At 41.7% G+C, this 11,872-nt stretch overlaps 1 protein-coding gene across 1 annotated transcript; it reads right to left on the minus strand.

The window, feature by feature from the left end:
• Positions 1-352: 352 nt before the first annotated feature.
• gxylt2 (glucoside xylosyltransferase 2) lies at positions 353-11,846 on the minus strand. The gene is made up of 7 exons (XM_028406274.1): positions 11,421-11,846; positions 5,554-5,752; positions 4,488-4,619; positions 3,288-3,539; positions 2,857-2,980; positions 2,134-2,306; positions 353-1,414 (listed from the first exon to the last, which is right to left on the minus strand). The coding sequence occupies exons 1-7, from the start codon at positions 11,696-11,698 to the stop codon at positions 1,238-1,240; spliced, it is 1,335 nt and encodes a 444-aa protein (XP_028262075.1). The 5' UTR covers positions 11,699-11,846; the 3' UTR covers positions 353-1,237.
• Between the last annotated feature and the right edge of the window lie 26 nt (positions 11,847-11,872).

An 11,872-nucleotide genomic window follows, 5' to 3' on the forward strand; every position in this document is an offset into this window, starting at 1 on the left:
TAAATAATAATTAATAAACAAATAGAAATGCTTAATTGAATTACATTTGCTAAATATAAACTATACTATTGTTTATTATGTAATATAGATGTCTAAATAATGTATGTATGCACATAAGCTAATGCATGTTAACAAGTCTACTAATTAGCTTCCTCTGAATGTGTGATTAACACAGTTTAATTTAAAAAGGTTTGCACATTGCATTTACACATTAATGAACACAGAACATTGCATTGTTTTATTTAGAAACACATCTTCTGTTTCCAAGTTGAATGATTTGACACATTTAGACATCACTTTAGAAGTAACATTAAAACATAAGACCCATGTGTTCACCACACACACACACACACACACACACACACACACACACACCGCATCACAATCTAAGATGCCCTCCCAGACACACACTAATAGTAAACATGGCAGAATTGAATATATATGTGTATATATATATATATATATATACACACATATATATATATTTCATCAGCTGTATTATGTCACTTTTGTTTTTAAATGCCAGCACTTTTGGTTTTAAATCAGTCAGACAGTGTAGCATCTAACGATTACATAAAAAAAAACATCCAGTCCTAATATTCCCTTCAAAGTGCATTTCAACATTCTGTATTTAAACACACAAGTCGTCCTTTTTTTAAAAATCTGTTGTGCTATTTAATACTGACAGTGGCATTTGACAACAACTGCAGATCAAGGACTTATCTTCTCATTCACACAGGCTCACATTTCAAGTTATTTGTGGGTAAAACATTCACAATTTTAGAGGAGTGGTTTATGAGATTACTACTTAAAAGTAGTAAACATGTCAAAAGTTGCCTTTCTGTGGTATATGGCTCCCCAATGGTGAAGATGAGAAACATTAACAATGATTACAAAGACAAAAAGAGAAGGCAGATGCTTTTGTTTTTACATTTCTCTGAGATGAGCTCATACGTACATTATTCTCAACATATAAAACCATGCAGTCTTTTTTTTCTGAAGAGTTAAAAAAAAATGAAGAACGGCAATGGCAACAAAGGCAAACCTATTGTGTGGCATCACTGAGCAGCATTGTATGCTACCTCTGTATACACAGGCTTATTACCCATCACCACAGGATCATAATGTTCATAAGACCCTTATTCCAGGAGGCGCTGATAAAACTGCAAGCGCACATCCACCAGCTTTATTTCAAGAGGCGAGACATGCTCTGCAGGGAGTCCGCCATCTCCATCAGTTACTTGTGTGGCCTGACGTGGCGCACCACTTTATCCTCAAACACTTTCTTCATCGTCTTTTCTATCTGCTTGAGGAAGACTTGAGGAATCCGACCGCACAGGGTGTTGACGGTGTCCAGGAATTTGGTCTGAATGGGGTAGAAGAGTGACTGGAACATGTTGTCCTCAAAGGGAAACTGCAAAGACGGAGACATCACCCGGTGTCAGTTGTTGATTCCAAAGCCATTTCAGTTTGATAGTTTTTTTTTAATGGAACATATCACATGCTAAATGGTATTTACAAACTCTGTCAGCAGGGAAAGGGGTGGGGCTCTGTATTAATCATAAATTATGACCCGGCTCATCTTTAAGAGGCTTATCTCAGCAGAGCAGAGGGGGAACCGGCTCTGCTGCCGGAGAAAACAAATTCTAAATTTAAAAACAGACCCAGATTGTTTTATGTGAGGAAGAGGACAGGATTTGCATAACACAATGAATAGTCATAGCTGAAGGAAGCTGTTAAAGGAACAGTCCATTTTGGCACAAATATCCAGGCTCGGCTAAGAGTTTCTCATTCCTCCATTTTTAGGGTAAGCTAGGCTAAGGTGTGTATTATGTGTCACTGGACATGGCACATGTACTATTTATTATAATGCTCCTCTCATTTTTGGTCTTAAATCTGCTGCGTGATAGCAGGACAAGCACATCTAATATCATTAACCTTAATGCTTTGGAATGACACGCAGCCATCATCAATGTTAGTCACACCCATGAAGAGGCGGTGTTTTTGCAGACACTTGTGGTATATTTAATATAATACATACTCATTCGAATGCTAAGGTTGTAGTATTAAATTCCTGCCCAAACCTCTTCTTCCTCCAGAACCCTCTCTTTAAGACCCTACTGGAATACTCACATCACGTATTGCATCATAGACGACTTTGAACGCCGGCTGCTTGTCGTCATGGTACACACCACGGTTGCCATGGAGGATGGACACACCCTCCTCCTCAGCAGCTTTACAGTTGCTCCCGTACATACAATGGTCAGGTCTGTAGTTCCACTGACAAGGAAAGATGAAGAGACATTCTAAGGAGGAAGAAACGTAAAAGAACATTAATTCTAACTTCACTTTACATATGCCAGATGGAGACAAGGGCTTATTTAGTCTCATAAAGGATGCGTTTTCCCATGTATATGGAGAACATATAAGAAGAACACAAGCCAAGAGTTCCATTTGAGTCCTTTTAAATCAATATTTTCCTGATCACAGAAAGCAAAAGGTCATAATCATGCTGATGAAATAGCATGAATATTCCTCTGGGAATTGCACAGAGCATGAAGCCTTAACATGTAAAACAAACACCCCACTCAGCTCTGTTGTCAAGCAAACATCGTCAGCGCCAGCCCCGCCTGCGGCTCTGCGCACTTAATGCCCACATCTGGCTGCTGCAGCTGGCGCTCAGTCTGCCGTTGCCTGCAGCCGCAGCCTTGTGTGTGCATTGAGCCAGATTCATGATGCAGACTGGTACATCAACAGTGAAATAAGGCGCAATGTATGTCAACATGTTGCTTTGACTAGTATTTCAAAATGCATTTATGAACACAGCGTGATATTTAAATTAAATTAAAAATGTACCTGGGTTGTAGTGGAAGATAATGTTAAGGAGGTCCTGATCTCCCCAGGTGATGTGGTTCTTGTACTTCTGATAGAGTGGATGGAGGAGATCCTCCCATGACAGGCCACTGGGGATCATACTGTTCTGAAATGCCAACACCAAAGTCTTTTAAAACACCATCAAAGGAGGAGCGCATTTACATTCCAGCTTCTACTGGCAATCTGCTGCCAGTGTTAAGAGCTGCTAAATTGAGTTCTGAGGGCAGACGTCTGTGAGGCTGGCGTGGTAATCAGAAAGCTTCAATCACAGCCCACTCAGACACTCTGAGCCTGTGACTCCAGCTCAAGGAAACAAACTCTTCAGAATGCAAAAGGGAAAAATTGCAGCTCAGTTTAGCCTTTTACTGATCAGAGTGTGTGGAAATAAGAACCACCGCATGTTTTGACCTTACTTTAAACAGTGTGCTGCGGATCCTGGTGAGATTCATCAGCATGACGCCGGAGTTGACTCCTGTGACTCCGTAGAAAGGGTGCCGCGCGAAGCGGCTGTACCAGCCAATCTTAGGGACCTCGTGCTCCGGGGCCATCGCTGCCAGCTGGGTCCCGTTGAAGGATTTTAGGAGGCTCCAGATGTCATCCATAGGACGCAGGAACAGGACATCAGTGTCCACATAGAGTAAGGAATCCACATCTTTTAGGATAACCTGGGAACACAATTTTAATCAGTACGTTTGATTAAAAAAATCAGTTTCAAATATAATAGTGGTACATTGACTCATCGATACCACCGCTCAAACTGCTTGTTGACCCAGATGTACACATTAAATAAAGTTCATGAATATATTTGTCCAAGTTCACTGATAATGAAAAATAAAAAGTCAGTATCAGCTGGTAAAGAGCATCACAGAATTCAGATATTTATAGAATTTGTAGCCTAGAAAATGCTGACTTTCACTGTCAGCTAAGAAGAATGAGATGAGATAATTACTTCCCATGTTTGCTGATAAAACTGCGCTGTCTGCACGGTAGAAAAATTAAATAGTCTTAGTCTTAACCTAATAATGAGTTGATTCTGGGCATATAGAAGCCAGGCTGACGGCTCAGTGTAAGGGAGCGTAACAGCACACTTTAACAAACAGGTGGATTAGGATTTCTACAGCTTCTATGGAAGTACACCATGGCAGTAAATCAAGGAGGAAGCAATCCACTGCTTAAATAATTCAGACTGTTGTAGAGGCAATAGGTGCTCAGCAGGTGTTTCTAATAAAGTGAATACTGAACATCCATTGATTTCCTTGCAGCAAGAGAAAAAACACCTATGGATCGGTTTGACCAGCAATCTGTCCATTACATTGTAAGTAAGCAGGTTGTTATTTCAGTGAACACTGGCAGAAAAAAAGAAAATCAATATCCAGACACAAGCATCACTTGATGAAATTACTGGAGTCAGCCTCTGGAGAGTGCTTATTTCTAAAATAAATGCAGCAGAAAGGGAGTTAAATCATCAATAATCACTCAAGTAATTAATTACAACCATTGGCAAAATAAAGCCTGAGAAAACTGCTTTTAGTGAAACTAAAATTGGATTAATGCCATTTTTCTTAACTACATTAAGCATGGTGAGGATATGAGGTGCGAAGTGCCTGCCTTACAGGGAGGAAGAGTCTCTGAGCAGCACAGGGCTTGAAGAGCTTCTTCCACTCGTCAGCATTCCCCACAGAGAAGGAGATGGGGTAGAGGATGTACTGGAACCTGGAAGTTACAGAGCGAGGCCACTGGTTCAGCTGTGGAAGTAAATCATCATATCACATGTTAAGCAGAGGAGTGTGTGAGAAAGAAATAATTATAGTGAAAGCTAAGCTCGCTCTCTCTCGCCTGCAAAACAATGAAGTCATGTTTTGTGATGTTTTGTGGTTCTTCTTTGTGGAACACATGCAGTTGCCAGCTGTTGTTTTATTAAAAGGCTATAGTCTAAACGAGGAAAAAGCACCATCTTGTACTCCTCAGTGTATCGTTGAAGCTCCTGTTATCCAACCTGTTAGGCGCTGAATCCCTCTGTAATCACCAGTTTAACAGTTTGGCCCTGAAAAGAGGCAGAGAGCCGGCAGCAACTGGCAGGGATTGTGCTGACGAGGACAGGAGATCAAAAAAGATTGGGACCAACCATGTCTCCTAACACTGCGGCTGGTCATAAGCTGCTGAAACCCAGCATATGTGCTTCATTATCAGCGCCTCAACTACCACGACTCCCTGCCATCCACAGGGGGATTTTTTTTCTGCACATGGCATTGATTCATTGCACATGAGGGCAGGCTACGGGTCTGGCATTCAGCTTTTAAAAGGTAAATCAGGATATCTGAAGTCCATTAATTGAAGTCATGTTAATAGACTGTTAGTTACAGTATCGGTGGAACTAATCAAAGTTACGCCAGTGCTGCTGTAAAGGTGACTTTAAAGGGATAGACAGTGTTGGAGAAAAAGCGGTGTCAGGGTGATATATTATGCGCCACGACTTTAAGATAAAAGGGTTACATGCTGGAGAGAGTCTTAGGAGTACTCTGATCATGATCTCATCTACTACACAGAGAGGAGGAGTGTTTAACATGTTCTGCATTAAATCAAAATTAAGAAGTAGACGACCTTTTTAGCAAATACTGCCGCCGTGCACTCTAAATATACATTTTGAGCCTCTAAAAGCAAACACAAAAGGCTTCTTACCCTTTCCTTAAACTGCAGGGCCAAGGGGTCCTCCGCAAATATGTGAAACTTGATCTTCTTCAGGCTGAAAAGGAGGGCTGATTTTACCATGGTGAGGGTCTCATCCAGACGATTCCCACAGGCCACAACGGCCAAGTGCATGACCTCTTCAGCTCGGGTGCGCCTGGTCACAGGTCGGCCCACATTACTCCGCGCCTTGCTGGGAAGAAAAAAAAAAAGTGAAACGACACGTAAAGATGAAGATGTACAGAAAGACAATATATATAAACTGGATATACTCATGCTAGTATATTATGTTTTTCGATAAAGGACAAAGAGATAAAGACTGGCGCTATTAACACCACAAAAAGTAAAGAATGTGCATGTCATCCAGACATGTTTCCATATCTAAATTGGCTAAGGCCACATGTGGGGGGGGGGGAATGTGGCAGAGGTTCAGAAATGCTGACAATCGCAAAGTTGGTTTCACTCTGGTTTCTCACTCATCACTTGTAAATTAGCCTGTGTGCTGTGGAGCAATTTGTACTCAACAGATGGGCTACAGTACACTCGAGTCAAAACATGCATACAAAATGAAATCACTGAAGCACACACTGTCATTTGAAACTGCCACTTTGACCACTGTGGACACTTCAAGGTTGACACTGTTACATCTGATTAAGTTAGACCTGACAGTTTGTGGTATTATCATTAGTATGTACAGTTCATGCCATTTGTTGTACAAATTATACCTCTATTTAGCCCCATGTTCTTTATTGACATGGTGGGGAAGAGTCAGCCCTGTAAGAAAGGTAATAATTAATACCTCTTTCTCCAAACACTCATCTTAAAGTTTCCCTTTTGCTTCATATTGTTGCACATGGCTTTTTTTAATGCTATAGCAGCTAAGCATGCTGAGGCAAAATGCCTCTGGCCAATATTAAGCCATTTTCCACCGAATGCATCCGGTCTCTTATGCCTAACCTGTCAATGTGTCACTGCTGAGCAGTGATGGCATGTCACTTTATGAACATGTCTAGAAAAATTCATTTTGGCTGTTAAGAGCGTCAGGACAAGAGGAAACTAGTGAGTTGTTCCAAGAAAAGTAGCACATAACTCTCCTGTTGAACAGACACGGTGCAAAGTCGAGGATTTTTGTGTCAGCCTTTGTATATTGTACAACACTACCTCCACACACAACCACTTCTTTTCCCCTTCTGCAGCTCTGTGAGGTCCCACTGGACTTTGTTCTTCCATGTTCAAAGCCTTTATCTAATGTAAAAAAAATGCTCTCTCTGCAGAGTTAGTGCTGTTGTTGAGGTGAAACAAGGCAGAGCAGAGTATCTCCCACTGTGATGGGGAAACATTGGTGCTAAAGAGGGGAGCCTGAAACTAAGGCCAACATGATCTACTTGGCCTCTACACACACACACTGAATGGGGCTGGTTGTAATAAAAACATATTCAACGTAAATGTTGTCATAGCCGTAAGGAAGAGTGGGAAAAACACACACACACACAAAGAAGAACAGAGAAGCTTTTGTTTCGATGTGGAACAGATGAATGGGTTTAACAATTCAAAAAGGCACAGATTTCCTCTGAGTCTGGAGGAAGCAGGAAGAAGAGTCGACCATAAAAACGGATAGGAAGAGAGAAGAGTGAAATTTGACAGGTGGGTTGCAGGGCAGTCTCCAAGCGTGACACTTCGTTTTCTGCATGGCTGGGGGACAATGATGAACCACAGATTAGGATGAACGAGAAGGTGCTGAGAAATCTGTCTGCCACGCTTCAAAGGATGATGCTCTGTCAAGGTTGTTGAACACACATTCCTCTTTTCCCACAGAAAATGCAATCCATATCTCCTACAAGAGTGCAATTATACTGCACTTAGTCATGCAAAATAAATGAAATGCGTTCAGCATAAAATTGGATGACAAAACAGAAAAAGAAAATGTTTTGTTGCGCAAATCATTGGCTGCACACATGATGGTTTGTGTCATGGCACTGTTCCCTGCATGTGGAAGCAGTCAAAAAAGCACAGAGGAGGTACAAAAGGATTGAATTCATTACTGGCTGCATAGTGAGCAGAAGAGGAACCCTTTGCCTACAAAGCACCACAGCCAGCCCTTTCAAAGCATGTCAGGAGGGGAGGAAAACAGCAAACCTTTAAAGATAATGTCAAAGTAAAATGTACAGAGTGAGGAAGACAGGGTACGAAAAACACCTTGAAGGCGCTTTAATTAATCAATATGTAACTGGGTCATTTGGTGGACGCGTATCCAACATGTTCGCTTTATAGCAGTGGATGTCAAAAGCATTAGGTGATCAGAGAATAAGGGCGAGTGGAGCAGGTTCTACAGAAACATACATTATTTTACCATGAGATGCTTTAATAATGGATTCTAGACTTGCACAAAGTTGCTAAAACTTCAGTAGATCACATTTAAGGATGACTCACACAAGAGAAAACCTGTTTTCATTTTAAATCAGCATGCAAATGTCAAGACGTCAGGATAGATGAACTATTTATATGCATGTATTAAAGACAGCACATTAAATAAGAGGGTAGCCTAGTCTGCCGTTCACGATATTAAACAAGTAAAACACATTTGTCTTTCACCGATGACTCCCTCAGAACCAAATAATTAAAGCTGCATTAGCTTAATCCACTCTCTAATTAGGTTGGAACCTAAATTCGAGAGTTCCAGGGGGGGAAAGCTTTGGCGGTGGGACAGTTGTTGTGTGTTAGGACAGCTTCTGGATATAAATTGAGAAGAGTCCAGAGCTGATCGTTGTAGGACACACTGTGAAGATGCCAATGTTTCACAATGCTAATGACCTATTTTATTTAGAAGGGTAAACACAAGCAAACTGTATGACAGGTTTAGTGCCACAATGCTTGTGTTAAGCTGGACAAACACATATAAGGTATAAAACTGTGTTAACACCCAGAGAAGATACAAAGCAAATGTCTGACATCTTTATATGACAATGATGCTAGTGTTTGTGAAAGCTACAGAAGGTTTATTTTCCATCCAGTAAAACCTTTACTTTCAAATCCTGCCCTTTAGAAATGGTGGATTTTCCTCCCAGCCCATCCCCTTCCATGTCTCTGCCTCAGCCCACTAAATGACTCATTCACTAGTAATTTAAAGGCAAGTTAGCCAAACTAAGAGACAGACAGGCACAACTCCCCCCGATGAGGCTCGCACCCTCTCAGACCATGTCAGGCTGCACAGGCAAGCAGGGAGATTTCAGACCACTCTAAGGAGTGCGTGTGCTCACTCATGCAAGATGACATTTTTATAGCTATGCATAATGGCACTGTGAGAGTGACTTCTTTACTGCCAAGAATGCTGCTTAACTATATTTGAAGTGACAGGGCAGCGGATTTGCTTCAATACAAAGTATCAACAGCAATCTAATCCTGCAGATGCAGGCCTTAATGCAATGTAGCCAAACCAGATATAGGGGTTATATCTGCATTATTGTGCTGCTGGAACACATTGAATGTAATGAAGACATCACAGTGAAGGAGGAAACAGGAAGTGTAAGGATTACAGATTTGTTCTGTTTGGGTATGCAACCAACTGTTAATTACATTTTCACTTCTTTTTCCACACTTGTCATATTTTTGGGCTCATTTTTCACTGCAAAATAAATTCTTGCATAAAACAACACAATCATGTTCATAAATAGACATACTAGTCAAAAGGCAGAATATATTCAATGTTTACACGTGTCCACAAGGGAAATCAATCTTTTAGAAAAGGGTATATATTTAACTATTTCCTCCAGGAAGCCCATTGTTAGACTATAGGCTGACTGCTGATCAGCCAGAAAACCAATGATATTTTGTCACATCACCACTGGTAGCAAATACTAACTAATTTCAGTTTCCAAGTTGTGTTGAGGACTCCAGCGCTTTAGGTCATTTATTTATTTTATTTACAAAATCTTATTAGTGCACATTTTGAATGAATTTTAATTAAAGAGGCTGTGATAAAATATTTCAGTTGTATCTTCCTACAGAACTGCATGTCCCGTTTTACAGTCTGAAGCTTCTTTCTAAGATGAATTATTAGTGATTTGTTAAACGAATGGATTAAAAATGGGAATTAATTGTGAGAACATCCATCCAAATTATGACATGATAATCATGATGATGATGATGATGTGATTTGGTAACAATGATGTATGCAAAGCAGTGACATGTAGCAAAACCTCCCAGCATGCAAATGTTTGTTGTTTGAAGTGATACATAACAAGGATAGAGCATACTGTATTTAAAGTGTGTGAGTCTGTGTGTGTGTGTGTTGGGGGGTGGGGGCTGTCTCTTCTCTGTCTATTTTTGGCCACAGGAAACAGTGTGATGTGTCAAGAGGAAATGATATGATTAGCAGAAACAGGGATGTTTGTCCATTAAACAAGCTGCACAGGAAATCTGCCCAGTGCTCAGATTTAGCAGTGGAATAGGTATATAAGACACAGTTTGGTGGAGTGTGTGTGTATATATATATATATATATATATGTGTGTGTGTGTGTGTGTGTGTGTGTGTGTGTGTGTGTGTGTGTGTGTGTGTGTGTATATGAATGAATTTAAGCTGAGGAGGTATCATCTATTTTTCTACCTTGAAACTACACCCTATATTGTTTGAGGTATTAAACAAAAGAAAGTTTGTGCGGGCTTAGGCAAGATGCTTCCCCTAATCGCAGCAGTCACTCTTGAGCGTTTTCCAACCTGTTAGTGTTTTTTCAACGGCCACCGCTGACCCCTTCCACCCCATCTTCCTTATCAGCGCCGAGCACACGTGGAGGACTGTGGTTTTCTGCGAGGACGCAAAGGTCCTTTCTCAATGTAACGCCTTGATGGCTTTTATCTACCCAACAGTGTCCCCATCCTCCAGCCCGGCTCCGAAGGGGAATACATATTACTGCCTGCTGCTGGCAGTGCTGGTATCTCTGCCACCACATCGTGGCCATTATGGCATCACTGGCATTCAGGAAACCAGGAGAGGCCAAAATTAGAAAGCTGGATGACATCATAAAAAATGCTTCCATCCTTTAAAAAGGTGACATATGTCTGCCTCTTGTCTAGGAGGCTTGTGATGCGATGGAGAATTAATCCGGTCATTTGTGGGTGCGTGTGCAGCATCTATGTGACCGCTCACACTTGAGAAGCTGCTCACACCCACTCAGATTTAGTTTTTGGCAGACTTTGAGAAGTAACGGCTGAACAGGATGGGTTTCCGTCCTGAGTGGTTTTCAGTAATGCCACGCTGATGCAGAAATTTTAGTCATGCTGGTCCACTCTGTGTACATTTGTAACCCCTATTAGTTGTAATTTGTGTCTTTCAAGGTGACCTTTACCCCTTTAAAAACCAGCCAAGGATGGAGAGGATGGCCTACATCCAATAAACTGGGTCAAATGATGAAGATGCACAGGTCAGGTAATGATTTATCACCCTGTTGTGTTAGTGTTTGATGTCCTCATTGTAAATCCTGCCAACATTTCCACCTAATCACATTAGTCATGCTCCCTAGTCACATTTCAGACTGATATTTGAGCTGCTGATTGCAACAGCGTGATTCACAGTCCAACAAATGAGGAATTATAAAAAGGAAATCAAACGCGGCCATGATGATGCTCATATGCATGTTGGAGTGTCCTTCTGACAGATCAGGCTATTGTGAAGTCTGCGTCCTTGAGCACAATATGTACAGTTTTAATAGGGGGTGCACATCTGTTTCAAGGCATGACCAAAGCCCACACATTCCCTTCAACTTCCCAGCGACAGGAAAGATGAGAATGAGAAGTATATTTTGGAAACGGGAGGAGGAAATTGTCTCATAGGCGACACTGGAGAAAGAAACTGAACTCCCCTCACCTCTTTACATTCACGCTGGCCCCTCTGTTAATCGCTTTCCCCTCTTTTCGTCCCCTGAGAGGCTCTTCCGGACGAACACCGACTCCGGAGGATGATTTCCTTGCAAACTTTGCAACAACATCGCGTCCGAAGGGCAGCGGGGAAGAGCTGCTGTCCTTCTGCTCTCGTCCAACTTCTTTCAACAGCGGATCGTCCGCGGCGTTGCCCCCCAAAAAGTACAAAAGTAAGAAAACTCCGAAACACACGGCGATCACAACTACTTTGCAATGGATCCGCATAGTGAAAGCGACTTGTTGCGCGTGAAGGAGGCAGTCGGGGCTCCGCTCATGTCTGCGGCGGAGGGAGAGCAGTCCGAGTTGACATTTTGTTACCGTTCCCCGCTCGCATTTTTCTGCAGATGATGATGGAGAGCGGAGAGCTGCTTCTCATCGTCCATGGAGGATTACACAGGG

This window comes from Parambassis ranga, chromosome 5, assembly GCF_900634625.1.
Source record: "Parambassis ranga chromosome 5, fParRan2.1, whole genome shotgun sequence".
Classification (NCBI taxonomy): domain Eukaryota; kingdom Metazoa; phylum Chordata; class Actinopteri; family Ambassidae; genus Parambassis; species Parambassis ranga.

Coding starts and splice junctions, on each gene's coding strand:
- gxylt2 (XM_028406274.1), bottom strand. CDS start 11,698: ATGCGGATCCATTGCAAAGTAGTTGTGATCGCCGTGTGTTTCGGAGTT. Junction 2,981..3,287: donor TCCGCAGCACACTGTTTAAA/GTAAGGTCAAAA, acceptor TTGGCATTTCAG/AACAGTATGATCCCCAGTGG. Junction 1,415..2,133: donor TCTATGATGCAATACGTGAT/GTGAGTATTCCA, acceptor CCGTCTTTGCAG/TTTCCCTTTGAGGACAACAT.